The 14,396-nt window shown below is 47.9% G+C and overlaps 1 protein-coding gene across 2 annotated transcripts; it reads right to left on the minus strand.

Moving 5' to 3' along the window:
* Positions 1-2,585: 2,585 nt before the first annotated feature.
* GSTK1 (glutathione S-transferase kappa 1) lies at positions 2,586-11,958 on the minus strand. Of its 2 annotated transcripts, none has more exons than XM_023541991.2 (8): positions 11,831-11,958; positions 11,314-11,395; positions 11,085-11,213; positions 10,775-10,875; positions 10,627-10,662; positions 6,732-6,848; positions 6,344-6,437; positions 2,586-3,655 (listed from the first exon to the last, which is right to left on the minus strand). In XM_023541991.2, the coding sequence occupies exons 1-8, from the start codon at positions 11,900-11,902 to the stop codon at positions 3,552-3,554; spliced, it is 735 nt and encodes a 244-aa protein (XP_023397759.1). In that variant the 5' UTR covers positions 11,903-11,958; the 3' UTR covers positions 2,586-3,551. The 2 variants fall into 2 exon arrangements, with proteins under 2 accessions (XP_023397759.1, XP_003422855.1); XM_003422807.4 differs by lacking the exon at positions 2,586-3,655 and adding an exon at positions 5,815-6,090.
* Positions 11,959-14,396: the final 2,438 nt, after the last annotated feature.

Consider the following 14,396-nt stretch of genomic DNA (forward strand, 5'->3'; position numbering starts at 1 on the left):
TGGACAGGACGGGACCAATAGTTGTATCTTAGATGGCCACTTGCAAGCTTTTAAGACCCCAGACACTGCTGACCAAAATAGGATCTAGAATATTTTCTTTATGAACTATGTTATGCCAATTGACCTAGATGTCCCTTGAGACCATGGTCCCAAGCCCTCAGCCTCAGTAGCTCGATTCCTCAAGGCGTTTGCCACAGCCCTTCCTCCTGAAAATTTCAGGAGCTTGATGTAGCTGATTGGGTTATTGGCAGGACTCTGGAAAGTGATGCACATTCAAAGGGGCGCACTCAGCCACCACCATCTTTGAGTGGGGCACAGCTGTTTGTTTCCTACTTCGGTCAAAGTACCACGGGTAACAGATTTGGTTGCTATGTAATGCCTATGTGTCTCTTGTTTACAATGTCAGTTACTGAGCCACTATGAGCTGGTTTGAAGTCCTGGTTTCCCATGGCTTCTGTTACAAAGTACCATGGAGTGAGTGGCTTAAAAAGACAGAAATTAATTTTCTCACAGTTCTGGAAGCTAGAAGTCTGAATTCAGGGTGTCAGCAGGGCCATGACCTCTCCAAGTCTCTAAGGAAAGATCCTTCCTTGTCTCTCCCAGCTTCTAGGAGTTCCTTGGTGTGCAGTGGCAGCAAAACACCAATCTCTGCTTAAGTTACCATATGGCTGTCTTCTTCTGAGTCTTGTCTCTCACTGGTGTGACTGCATGTTAGCCTAACTGATAACACCTTCAAAGATCCTATTTCCAAACAAAGTCATGTTCACAGGTTCTGGGGGATAGAACTTCAACATATCTTTTTGGAGAACACAATTCAACCCACAATAGTATCCCTCCAGAGAAATTATGAATATGTGACTCTAACAGATACAGACTTCCTTGTTTGTGTACATACGAACATGCCATAGGTGCTGTTTTGTATGTTGCTTTTTCCACCTAATGATATACGTTGCAGGTCGTTCTTTATCCACATGTACAGATCAATATCAATAGACATCAGGAGCTATAAAAACATACAGAAGAGTTGAAAGAATTTTACAGTGAACATCAATGCACCTACCACCTAGATTGTACAATTCTCATTTTGCTGTATTTGCTTTGTCACGTATCCACCTACGTATCCATATATAATTATTAGTATGCCTGTTACATATCTGTCATTTTATCCATCCATCAATACACCTTTTTTAATGTTTTTTTTTTTTTTTTAAATAGCCAGGTTCTTAATGTACATCATGTGTAACAAGAACCCCAAATTTCTCAACCTGGTATACAGTTTTTCCCATTTAGATACATGAAGTCAAGACAGTTTTCCTAGTTAGCAAAGTGCACTTTGTTTTACATATATATATATGTATATACATATATGGAAACCCTGGTGGCGTAGTGGTTAAGAACTACAGCTGCTAACCAAAAGGTTGGCAGTTTGAATCCACATATACATACATATTTAAATTTAAATGTATTTCAAAGTAGGCTGCGGACCTTAGTACACCTCCACATAAATACTTCAGCATGCATAAAAGTGACTAGAGTTGTTTGTTTACAGTTAATTGTTTTTTCTCTTGAAGTATAATTTCCTACAATAAAACAAACAGATTTTGTGTGGACGATTCCATGAGCGTTGACAAAGCAAACACCTGTGTAACCCAAGCCGTGATCGAGATAAAGAGCATTCACGCAATCAAGGACTGTTCTGATTTCTTTCCATCTCTTATTCTTTTTTAGAGGTTTCTATTTTATGGAAGAATGATTAATTTATTTAATGAATCTCCAACTCATAAACATTGTTTCCAGGATTTTGCAATTAATATCTTTCTATGTCCACGCATGCCTTGTTCTATTGTGCTTCGCGGACATTGCTGTTTTTACAAATTGAAGGTTTGTGGCAACCATGTGTTAAGCAAGTCTATTGGCGCTACTTTCTCAAAAGCATGTGCTCACTTCGTGTCTCTGTGTCACATTTTGGTAATTCCTACTGTATTTCAAACTTTTTCATTATTACTGTATCCGTTACAGTGATCAGTAATCTCTGATGTTACTATTTTGGGGTGCCATGACCTGCACCCATAAAAGTAATTTAATCAGTAAATGTTGCGTGTTCTGACTGCTCCACCGACTGGCCATCCCCCCTTCTCAATCCTTTTTCTTGGGGCTTCCTATTCCCTTAGACATTACACTATTGAAATTAGGCCAATTAATAACTTTATAACGGTCTCTAAGTCTTCAAGAAAGGAAGAGTTGTGTATCTCTCACTTCAAATCAAAAGCTAGATGTGATTAAGCTTAGTGGGGAAGGCATGTCGAAAGCTGAGATAGGCTGCAAGCTAGGCTTCTTGTGCCAAATGGCTAGCCAAGTTGTAAATGCAAAGGAAGAGTTCTTGAAGAAAATTAAAAGGGCTACGCCGTGAACACGTGGATGTTAAGAAAGTGAAACAGATTTATTGCTGATATGGAGAAAGTTTTAGTGGTCTGGATAGAAGATCAACCCAGCCACAACATTCCCTTAAGCTAAAGCCCAATTCGGAGCAAGGCCCTAATGCTCTTCAATTCTGTGAAGGCTGAGCGAGGAGAGGAAGCTGCAAAAAAAAAAACAAAAAACAAAAAACATTTGAAGCTAGCAGAGGTTGGTTTATGAGGTTTAGGGAAAAGAAGCCAACTCCATAACATAAAAGTGCAAAGTGAGGCAGCACGTGCTGATGTAGAAGCTGTAGCAAGTTACCAGAAGATCCGGCTACTTGATGAAAGTGGCGACACTAAACAACAAATTTTCAGTGGAGCTGAAACAGCCCTATATCAGAAGACGATGCCGTCTAGGTCTTTCACGGCCAGAGAGAAGATAATGCTGGCTTCAAAGCTTCAAAGGACAGGCTTACTCTCTTGTTAGGGGCTTATGCAGCTGGTGACTTTCAGTTGAACCCAACACTCATTTACCGTTCTGAAAACCCTAGGGCCCTTAAGAATTATGCTAAATCTACTCTGCCTGTGCTCTATAAATGGAACATCAAAGCCTGGACGACAGTACATTTGTTTACAACATGTTACTGAATATTTTAATCTCATTGTTGAGACCTATTGTTCAGAAAAAAAGATTCCTTTCAAAATATTATTGCTCATTGACAATGCATGTGGTCACCCAGGAATTTGAAGATAAAAGGAGATTAATGTTGTTTTCATGCCTGCAAAGACAACTTCCATTCTGTAACCCATGAATCAAGGAGTAATTTTGACTTTCAAGTTTTATTATTTAAGAAATCCATTTCGTAAGGCTATAGCGGCCATAGACGGTGATTCCTCTGATGGACCCGGGCAAAGTAAATCGAAAACCTTCTGGAAAGGATTCACCATTCTATATGCCATTAAAAACATTTCCGATTCATGGGAGGAGGTGAAAATATCAGCATTAACAGGAGTTTGGAAGAAGTTGATTCCAATCCTCATGGATGACTTTGTGGGAGTCACGACTTCCACGGAGGAAGTAACAGCCGATGCGGTAGCAACAGCAGGAGAACTAGAAGTGGAGCCTGAAGGTGTGGCTGACTTGCTGGAAACTCACGACAAAACGTTGAAGGATGAGGAGTTGCTTCTTATGGATGAGCAGAGAAAGTGGTTTCTTGAGATGGAATGTAGTCCTGGTGAAGATGCTGCGAACATTGCTGAAATAACAGCAAAAGATTTAGAACATTATATAAACTTCGTTGATAATAAAACAGCAGCAAGTTTTGAGAGAATTGTCTCCAATTTTGAAAGAAGTTCTACTGGGGGTAAAAGGCTATCAAACAGCATCGCATGATAGAGACACCTTTCGTGAAAGGAAGAGTCAATCGATGGCGGCAAACTTCACTGTTGTCTTCTTTTAAAAAATTGCCACAGTCACCCCAACCTTCAGCGACTACCGCCCTGCTCAGTCAGCAGCCACCAACATCAAAGCAAGACCCTCCGCCAGCAAAAAGATGATTACGACTTGGCCGAAGGCTCAGGTGATAGCTTTTTTTTTTTTCTTTTAGCAATAAAGTATTTTTAAATTAAGGTGTGTACGTCGTTTTAGACATAATGCTATTGGCACTTAATAGACAGCAGTATAGTGTAAACATAACTTTTATATGCACTGGGGAACCAAAACATTCCTCCGACTCGCTTTACTGTGGCGGTCTGGAACCAAACCCGCAATATCTCCAAGGTCTCCTTCTATGTCTTTAGTCACATGAATAAACTGGAAGAATTCCCGAAAGTGAAATTTGCCCTCTAAAGAAACCGTAACAGTTGACATCTCCCCTGCCCCCTTCACTCCCCGAACAACAGTGAGTCACGACACTTGGATTCAACATTTTTTGTTCACCTGCTGTGCTGGACACTTTAAGGTGTGGACAGAAGACAATGCTGGACAGGCTCTTTTCTCCAATTAACTTTATAGCCTAAGAATTTCCAAAGTTCTGAAAAGTTCTCCACAAACGCGATCTCTGATGGCTATGAAACATTAATCCTGGGTGTACCATCACGTTTGGCTAGATATTGAAGTTTTCAGTTTTTTATTTCACCGACAGTGTTGAGACAAGTGTCCTACAACTTGGTCTCCATCTTGGCCTGGTCTCTGCAGCTTTGATACGTGAGAAGTTACCTTCTGTTTGAACTTGATGCCACAATGATTTTCTTTTTCTTCCCCCTGATTTTGAAGGCTAAACATTCCCTGTCCTCTTGGTTACAGTATAGTAGCTGTGGTACTCTAGTATAGTTACCACGGTATAGTTAGCGCTTCGCTGCTAACTGAAAGGTCCACCACTTGAACTCACTGAACCCACCAGCAGCTGTGCAGAAGAAAGGACCTGGCAATCTGCTCCTGTAAGGATTACAGCCCAGGAAACCCTAGAGGCAAGTTCTACTCTGTCCTATAGGGCCACTGTGAGTCGGGATTAACTCAACAGCTCACAACAAAAACATAGTAGGTTGTACATGAAGGAAGAAAAACTTATTTTGAGATACATTTCTGGCATTACTTCACAGATAAGCTCGGAAAAGATGATTTAAATCCTGGAGTTTGTTGGAATAATGGAAAAAGGGAGAGAGAAGGAAGATGGAAAGTGATAGGGGATAAAAGAGGAAACAGGATTGGAGCTGAGAAAGAAGAAGGGAACAAAGCAAGATGGCGCCCGTTGCCAGAGCCCCTCAGCTCTGAAGCTCTGCATTGGGTCCCAATAGCTCCCCAGTGTGGCTTCGGCTTCTTAACACTGTTCTCAGAAAGATTAACACACCATTTAAACACAAGGTCCTCTGGTTATAGCACTGGAGGCACGGGTAGAGGCCAGGACTTGGGATAAACATTTGGGAGACAGAAAGTCATGGATTCATGTGGGAGCGAGGGTTATTATAGAGGCCAGGGGGAAGTGTGGGGTTCCTGGGGCCTGCCTGTTGGGGAGGGCTGGGAGACAGGAGACAATGAGCAGCCCCCTGGGCTTCGGCAGCTCCAGGTGACCCCCACGGTCTTTCCTCGTTCTCCCGTTGGGGCAGATGACTGACTTTGACAGCGGGGCAAGTGCTCCAGTTCCCACCATACTCCCCCCACCCCCTGGCCCTGAGCTTGGCCCATTCCAGGCACTCAGCTGCTCAGAAGCCAGTCAGTGCAAACTTTGAATTGCAAAGTCCTTCTGTCTCTGACCCAGAGGCCAAGGTGGTTTCTGCATAAAAGAGAGAGGGGCTGCTTCTGCTCTCTGGACCCCACCTCCCCAGCCAGGCTGCTTCTCCAAAGACCCTAGAGTGGGCAGGTGAAAGACACAGACACAAGAACACACCGAGACCACAGGACACCACAGCCTAGATGTTCTGCGCAATGCCTGAGGTTTATTTTGCAGAAGCAGAGTTTGGGGATCTTGGAGGTCCTAATGGAAGGTGGCCAAGGGAAGATCATGTCCCAAACAGCCCTCCCACACCCCAGGGGTTGTGGGGAGACGGCTCAGGGCTACAGGCCCACCGGGTCAGGCAGGGACTCAGATCTGGTACTCGGTGGCGGTGGGGGTGAGGTAGATGGCCTGCTTCCTGGGGCGCTCCTACAGTCTGGCGCCAGGGGCCAGAGGCACAGGACCCATCCACTTCTCTCCTGGATGAAAAACCACAGGGTCTGCACACTGTCATCAGGGTGCTCCTCCCTCCAAGACCCCCAGGGGTTTCTCAGGAGAGCCCTGTTGGGTTTTACAGGGCAGCAAGGTGAGAGCTCGCCTCCCCGACAGCCAGCAGCCCGACAGCCAGCAGCCCGTGTCAAGATGAGGCTCGGCTGTGGAAGTGCCAAGAACATTCCTCCCCGGCCCTCTGCTCAGCTGATGTGATGGGGGGGGCGTTAAACTTTGACTTACCTAGCAGGTGTGCCAGCAGCTCCAGACGGTCAGAGCCAAACAGCATGTGGGTTTGGCCATCCACGTGGGCCACGGTGATGGGCAGCCCAAAGGCCTGGAAGGCAGAGGGGGCAAAGCGGGGATGATTACTGGGCTGGGGGTGAGGCCGGCAGCCAGCACTGTCTGCGTGCACAGATGCAGCTGGAGGCTTCTCAGTGTTCAGTAGGAGATACCCTGATCCCCAGAGCCTTCTACTTCCCTGACCTCTCACCATCCAGCTCCTTCCCTTCCTCTCCTGGGGCTCAGGGAGAGCTGGGGAGTAGGTGCTGGGACAGAGTGTGGGGACCCAGCAGACCCTCAGCCTCTGTCCTCAGGATCAGGGTTGGAAACACAAGTAAGGGTCCCTCACCCCATAGTTGCAGGCAGCCTCGGTGGTCTCCTTGAGCTGGTTCTTCACCCTTGGGGTTGAGATCTTTTCCAGAATTCCTTGGGCTTGGTCTGCAGACATCCCGGCCTCCTTTGCAGCCTAAGGTGGTACAGTGGGGGGGACACACCATGTCTGCATTAGAAGGGATGGACCTCAGGAGGACAAACGGGTCTTTATATTTTCTGCCCCCAAGTTTTCCTTGCAATGCATTTACTAGTCTATGATGCCAAGGTCTATCCTTCCCAAGAGAAGTCCTGCTTCCTTTTTCCAAAGTCCTGAGGCTGACAGGAAAAGCAACGCGCCTTGGGGTCACAGCTGTAGTGCCAGAAGGCATCTTAGAAACCAGCTAGCCTGACCTCTTCATTTCACAAATGGGGACACCAAGGTCCAGAGAGCAAAGAGAGTTCAGGAGCTTAACTAGCAGAGCCGACAGCAGAATCTGTGCCCCTGAATTCAAGTCCAGGGCTCGTTCCTTCATCCATCTCCGAATCCCTGAGTATCTCTGGGTTCTTTGAGTCAAGGGCTGGACTCTAATCACTATGGAATTTCCTGAGGATTTTCCAAGCAGGGAATGTGGCTGCAGCCACCTGCCTGGCTTCAAAGGAACCATAAAGGCTTCGGTCTAGGGTTTGCTGTGGTTGTCTGGGGTCCTGTTGTTTCTGTTAAAGTGGTGGTTCTCAGCCATGGCTGCACATTTGAATTTCCTGGGGAGCTTTCAAGAACCCTGCTGCCCAGCCCATTCCTAGAACAATCGCATCAGAATTTTTGCAGGTGGCACCCAGGCATTCCAGGTGAATTTAATGTGCAGCCAAGGTTAAGCAGCACTGCAAACTGACACCCCACATGGGGGGGGGACACAGAAGTCATGCAGTCCACTGCAATGGGACACCGTCTTTGACTGAGTTCTGTTAGGGGATTGTTTACCAGAGTGAATGTTTGGCAGTAGGGACATGGTTAAGTAAACAGAAAGAAGCCCACTGAATGGGATGCTAGGTAGTAATTGAGAATTATGCTTTCGAGGAGTTTTAAATAACATAAAAAATGACTGCTAAATATTCAGTGATAAAGCAAGCTAAATATTACACATAGACTTTGCTGGAGGGGGTGCCTTAGTTCTCCAGGGCTGCTGGAGGGGGTGCCTTAGTTCCCCAGGGCTGCTGGAGGGGGTGCCTTAGTTCCCCAGGGCTGCTGGAGGGGGTGCCGTAGTTCCCCAGGGCTGCTGGAGGGGGTGCCGTAGTTCCCCAGGGCTGCTGGAGGGGGTGCCGTAGTTCCCCAGGGCTGCTGGAGGGGGTGCCGTAGTTCCCCAGGGCTGCTGTAACAGAAGTACCACAAGTGGATGGCCTTAAAAACAGAAATTTATTCTCTCGGAGTTTAGGAACCTAGAGGTCTGCATTCGGGGTGCCAGCTCCAGTGGAAGGCTTCCTCTCTCCGTTGGTTCTGGAGGAAGGTCCTTGTCATCAGTCTTCCCCTTCTCAATGCAGGGACCCTGGGTCCTAAGTATGTGCTCTGGCTCTGCTCCCAACGCTTTTTTCTTGGTGGTAGGAGGTCCCTCACTCTCTCTGCTTGATTCTCTCTTTTACATCTCAAAAGCGATTGATTCAAGATACAGCCTAATCCTGTAGATTGAGTCCTGCCTCATTAACATAAAATAACCACCTCTAATCCTGCCTAATTAACATCAGGTTGTGGTTGTTGTTGTGTGCCATCGAGTCGATTCCAATTCACAGCAATTTTATATGACAGAGTAGAACTGCCCCACAGGATTTCCAAGGAGCAGCTGGTGGATTCAAACTGCTGACCTTTTGGTTAGCAGCCTGAGTTCTTAACCACTACACTACCAGGGCTCCGTTAACATCATAGAGGTTAGGATTTACAACACATACGATAATCATATGACATCACAAAACGGTGGACAACCACACAATACTCAGAATCATGGCCTAGCCAAGTTGACACATATTTTGGGGGGACATAATTCAATCCATGACATTCCACCCTTTGGCCCCTCAAAATTCATGTCCTTGCCACATGTAAAATACTTTCACCCCATCATATCATCCCAAAAGTATTAAATCAACTCCAAGTCCAAATTCCATCCAGGGGAAAAATTCCTTTCCATCTGTGAAATCTAGAACACGAGTTATCTGTTTCCAAAATACAATGGCGGAACAGGCACAAGGTAGACATTTCCATTACAAATGGGAGAAACTGGAGGGAAAGAAGGAATAATAGGCACCAAGCAAGTCAGCAGAACACATTACATTAGCTCTCAAAGCTTGAAAATAATTCTCTGTTCTCTGAGACCATTTAGGAAATGGCCCTGCCCTTCAGACTGTGGGTGTTGGCCATATTCTTCAGATTCTGGATGGAGGCACCTCAGCCCTGGGCTTCAGCTTCGTATTCCAAGTCCACTGGAAAGGCAACTCTGCTCTCTCGGCTTTGGGCAGCCCTATTCTCCTAGTCCATCTAAATGGCAATCCCATCCCCTCAGCCCTGTTCTTTTACCCCTTGGGGATGGCAGCCCCAACCCCTCAGCTATGGGCACTGGATCCGGCCCATCCTGCTGGCACTCGTGAACAGCAGCCCGACACTCCAGAACCGAGTTGGTGAAGATCTGACTCTCTGAGATATAGGAGGCTATGGCCCCACCCTTTGAGACCCCAGAGGTCATGGTTCCACCCTTTGATACCCGACAGGTCGTGATCCTACCCTTTGAGACTGAGGCAGCTCTGCTTCCCGTGTGGAAGGGACCTCATGCCACCAAGAAAGCGGTGCTGGGGATGGAACTCATCCTTCGGACCCCGGGTCCCTGTGCTAAGAAGCTTCCAGACCAGGGGGAGATTGATGACAAGGACCTTCTCCCAGAGCCAACAGAGAGAGAAAGTCTCCCCCTGGACCTGCTACCCTGAATTTGGACTTCTAGACTCCTAGACAGTGAGAGAATATAAATTTCTGTTTGTGAAAGTCATCCACTTGTAGTATTTCTGTTATAGCAGCACTAGATAACCAAGAGAAAAAAAAAAAAAAAAAACACTGGACGATAACGCTGACCAGTCTTTACTTTGTACATTTAAGCTTTGTGTGATCTGCCATTTTACGTATCAAATTTTAATATGCCCAAACTCTGTTCTGTAAAAACCACCCTGGTGGCACAGATGGTTAAATTGCTCAGCTGTTAACCGAAAGGTTGGAGGTCTGAGTCCACCAGAGGTGCCTCAGAAGAAAAGCCTGGCAATCTGCGTCTGAAATATTAGACACTGAAGACCAGAACTGTGGAGAACAGTTCTATTCCGATACACATGGGTCGCTGGGAGTTGGATTTGAACTTCACAGCAACTGGTATTGTTTGTAAGCAGAAGGAAAAATATTGCTTTATATTTCCTGAGAAAATAACCCTAAGAAAAACTTTTACTTTCTATGGCCTCATCTATGCCTGGCACAGATGTCAATGTTTTGAGCCATTTCCACTGGTTTCCCGGCTTCTGTTTAATTCTGGCTTTAGTATTAGGTTTGTCTTTTCGTTTTCCTAAAAGCCTTCTTCTGACATCTGTGTTCACCTGGGCTTGTTGGGAAGGTTTGTGGTAGCGTCTGTGGGGCCAAGCCTTGCCTGGACTTTACCCTTTCCCTCTGGAGGCCCTGCGCTGCACATCTTTTACTAGATGCAATTCACCTGTGCACTTGTTCCCTCTCACCATCATATTTTTGGGGGTCCTCTTAGTTCCAATTTTTCAGTCATTTGTCCCCTCAAACACGGACACCCATTCTCCCCAAGTGACTGTGATCTCTCCCACTCAACGGGAAGGTTGTTGTTCTCCTCATTCCCCAAGGTGGGCTCCTTTCAGCTTCCCTGGGAGGTGAGTGGTGGAGGGGCACTCACCGCCAGGATGCTCTGGAGGTCGGTGATATCTTCATTCTGGGAAGGCAGGGGGTGGTAGGGAGGGGTGTGAGTGGAGGGTCTGGGGGGAGGGTCAGAGGTCATCCAGGGTCACCAGCCTCCCACCACCTGGGTAGGAGCCCGCGTTCACCATTGACCAGGCGCACATCCACAACTGGCGGGACACCTTTTCCAGCATCTCCGGGAGCTCCAGGTCCACGGCTGTGAGGAAGCGCATTGCGGACAGGCTCCCTGCAGGCGGCAGCACTCAGACACCTCTTCTCCACTCACCAGATGTTCTGCTTGCCCCCTGCCCTTTATTTCCCACCCCTTCCTGCTTGCCCAGCTCTGACCTTGAGGCTCCCCATGGAGAATTTCCACAATCCCCCGCCCTGGAGCCCCACCTTCCTGGCCCTGCTCTCTCGGACTCCTCCACCCCTCACCAATTCCCCTATCATCACCTTTTTTAAAGACCACAGAGAAGAAATCCTTGGGGACATGGATGGGAACTTGGAAATGCTGTCGCAGTCGCTCAAGGTCATTGGTCATGTACAGCTCTTTGCGGGGAAGTAGGGAGGGCGGCTTGTTTCCTGCAGGTGGGACGTGGGACGTGGTGGTGAGAGACACCTAAGGGTCCGGGCTGGGGGACCCTATCCTGGGCTTGGGACAGCTGGCAGGCATGCCCCCTACCGCTGTCCTTCATGATGCCTGAGATGTAACTTGGGCGCAGCTGCAGATCCACGTTCCAAATATGCTGGTAGCGGCACAGCACCTGCGGAGCAGGTGAGGGGAGCAGAGGGGGTTGTGTGACTGCCAGGCCAGGGAAAAGGCCGCACGGAGTGGACAGGCACTGGGGACCCCTAGGTTGTTCGTTTGGCAGGACAAACTCCACGTTTGGAAAACCGCACCACGAAGGGCGCTTGCCTCGCTGCCCCTGGGCCTGTTCTTCCTTTCCTGCCCCCCACCCCCAAAACTGACACCTGGCCCGAAGTGGCGGGTCCTGGACTCTTCTCGACTTTTGGGGGGTGTCCCCCCTCCCAGCTTCCAGACCACCGTGGGAACGCTGCCGCGGTGGAGTGCGCGCCCGGAGCGACTTGGCCCGGGTGGAACACAGCGACCTTAGCCGGCTCCTCGCGAGGCCGAGCTCGGGGCGGCGCCTGACCATGAGGCCCATCCCCACCCTCCTCGGCCTGCAGCCCCGCGTCACCTCGAAACCTAGCCACGAGTAGGGAGAAAGGACGTCGTAGAAGAGCTCCAGGGTCCGGGGCAGGGGCCCCATGCTGCGCGCCTGTGCGGAAACTCGCACCTCCCACGCGGGGCTGCTCCGCCCGACGCCGAAGAGCCCGGCCTACCCCGGAGCCCGCCTCTCGGCCCCAATCGCTGGCCCGCCCCCCAGCTCGCGCCCCACCCCGCAGGGCCACTCGTTCCTCGGCTCGCCCCTCCTCTCCGCTCACCTTCCCCGGGGCTCGTCCCCCGCTCCCCACGAGGTTCGCCAGCCCCTCCCGGCTCGCCCGCCCTCACCGCCCCCGGCCTGCCCGCCCCCGGCCCGCCTCCCATCACTCCAAGACCCTGGTGGTTACTCCGTCAGGCCGCGGTTGCTGCCTGCGCAGAGAAAGTTCACCCCGGCCCACCCCTGGGGGCTTCTGAGCGTCGCTGGGGGTAGAGCTGGGCGGGGCTTATTTGGAGGGGGTGCTGGGGTGGGACGCCGCTCAAATGGCTTGGCGCGCCTGTGGTCACTGTCCAGTTTTGGACTGGAATCTGGGCAAAAGGCGGTGGTTTGAGATGCCTGCTGTGCCTCTCACTTAGCTGTGTGCCTTTAGCACGCCGCTTGACCTCTCTGAGCCTGTTTGCTTATTCCGTATAAAAACAGAGGTGCATAATGATAACACCCGTCATGGGTTGTTGTGAAGATAAATGGGATAGAGGAGGAAAGAGCTCCAGCAAATGTAAGCTATTATTGTGACTTGGCAGTGGGTGCAGCCCCTGGGCCTGGGGCAAAGTTAAACAAACTCGCTGCCTGCCCTCAATTGCTACTCATAGTGAGCCTACAGGACACAGCAGAACTGCTCTGTAGGGTTTTCAAGGAGCAGCTGGTGGATTCCAACTGCCGACCTTTTGGTTAGCAGCCAAACTCTTAACCGCTGCCTACCAGCCCTTCAGGGCTCAGTAAGAAGTCCTCAAATGATACTGATTTTGTGTTCTCAAGAGTTTAGCACAATGCCTGGACGTATAAAACATTTATTTTTCCTTTTTTGAGTGAGTGAAAGGGGGACAAGGAGGGAATGGGTGGCCTCAGTGAAGGAGTGGGAGGGATAACAAGGAATAGTCTGCCCTGTTCCTATTTGCAAATATGGCCTGTTGCCTTCTGTTGGGATATTTAATGCAAAAAATCATAGAATTAAAAAAAAAAACATTTAAGGTTCTTAAAATTACCTCTAACGTTAGTAATTTTAGAAATTGGTAAACACATAACAATAAAGATTCCACTTCTCTTTTGTATTTATTAGAAAAACAGCCCCGTGCTCTCAGAACACAAAGACAGAATGTAAGGCTATACAGAGAGCAGAACATACAAAATGGTTAAATATCACTGAAACTGAAAATCTGTTTCATTTTTCTCCAGTAATATTAAAAGTATCCAAGGACCAATTCAGAACCATAATATAACATTTTATTTTAAAAGCAGACCACTTATTTTTAAAACCTTTCTATTTGGAAATCGTTTTAGACTTACAGAAGAGTCGTAAAGATGGCACAGAGAGTTTCCATATACCCTTCGCCCAGCGTCCCCAGTGTTCACATTTTCTGTAATCACGGTTGTTGCCGTGAGCTGCCGAGGAGTCAATTCCAAATCGAAGCAGATCGCCAGGCCTGTCTGCCGAGATGCCTCTGGATGGGTTTGTTCTTCTAACCCAGTATTTCTCTTTCAATTAAAAAAATTTTTTTTTTCAATGTCCTGATTAAGTTTCTCATATTGCTTTTCTCTCTCTCTTTTTTTTTACAATCTCCATTACTTTGTTTTCTGTGTGTTCTTTGCTTTCTTTGAACATATTTAACCTTGTCTGGAGGTCTTCCATTTTTCTTATTACTTGGCCTCCATCAGAGAAGTTTCTGCCTGTCTGTGATTTTCTGTTAATTCAGCCATCTTCCCCTGTGGTCTTGTATGTTTCATATTGTTTGTTGAACCCGGGGCTTTTCAATACCTTACTGTGACAACCTGGAACTCAGAATTTTCTGTATTTCCAGGAATTATGTTTTAAATTCTTTAATTCCACCTTCTTCCCCTAAATTCCACTAGAAGGCACTCTGACCCTTTGGTTCTTCCAGAGCTCACTCAGCCCTTTTGTGGTGGGGTCTGAGGGTTTTTTTTTTTATGTTGTTTTCGTTGTTGTTACTAGATGGTCCTGGTGGTGCAGTGGTTAAGTGCTTGGCTTTTAACCAAAAGGTTGATGGTTCAAACCTGCCAGCTGCTCCCTGGGGGAAAGATGTGGCAATCTGCTTCCATAAAGGTTTACAGCCTTGGAAACCCTTTGGGGCAGTTCTACTCTGGCCTTCAGGGTCCCTAGGAGTCAGAACCATCACCATGGCAACTTTTTTTTTCCAGCCTGTGTTATGCAGATGAACAATCTTGCTTGCTGAAAGTGAAGAGGGCTTGAATTACTTACTGATGAAGATCAAAGACTACATCTTTCAGTATGGATTACACCTCAACACAGAAAACAAAAATCCTCACAAATGGACCAGTAAGCAACGTCAGGATAAACGGAGGTAAG

This window comes from Loxodonta africana, chromosome 8 (assembly GCF_030014295.1).
Source record: "Loxodonta africana isolate mLoxAfr1 chromosome 8, mLoxAfr1.hap2, whole genome shotgun sequence".
Classification (NCBI taxonomy): Eukaryota; Metazoa; Chordata; class Mammalia; order Proboscidea; family Elephantidae; genus Loxodonta; species Loxodonta africana.

Bases quoted from the DNA above. Each gene is read 5' to 3' on its own strand.
- GSTK1 (XM_023541991.2), bottom strand. From the start codon at position 11,902: ATGGGGCCCCTGCCCCGGACCCTGGAGCTCTTCTACGACGTCCTTTCT. The intron at 6,849-10,626 runs GTGAGTGCCCCT...GTACCACCTTAG, and splicing joins ACCTCCAGAGCATCCTGGCG to GCTGCAAAGGAGGCCGGGAT. The intron at 6,438-6,731 runs GTGAGGGACCCT...TCTGCCTTCCAG, and splicing joins AGGCTGCCTGCAACTATGGG to GCCTTTGGGCTGCCCATCAC.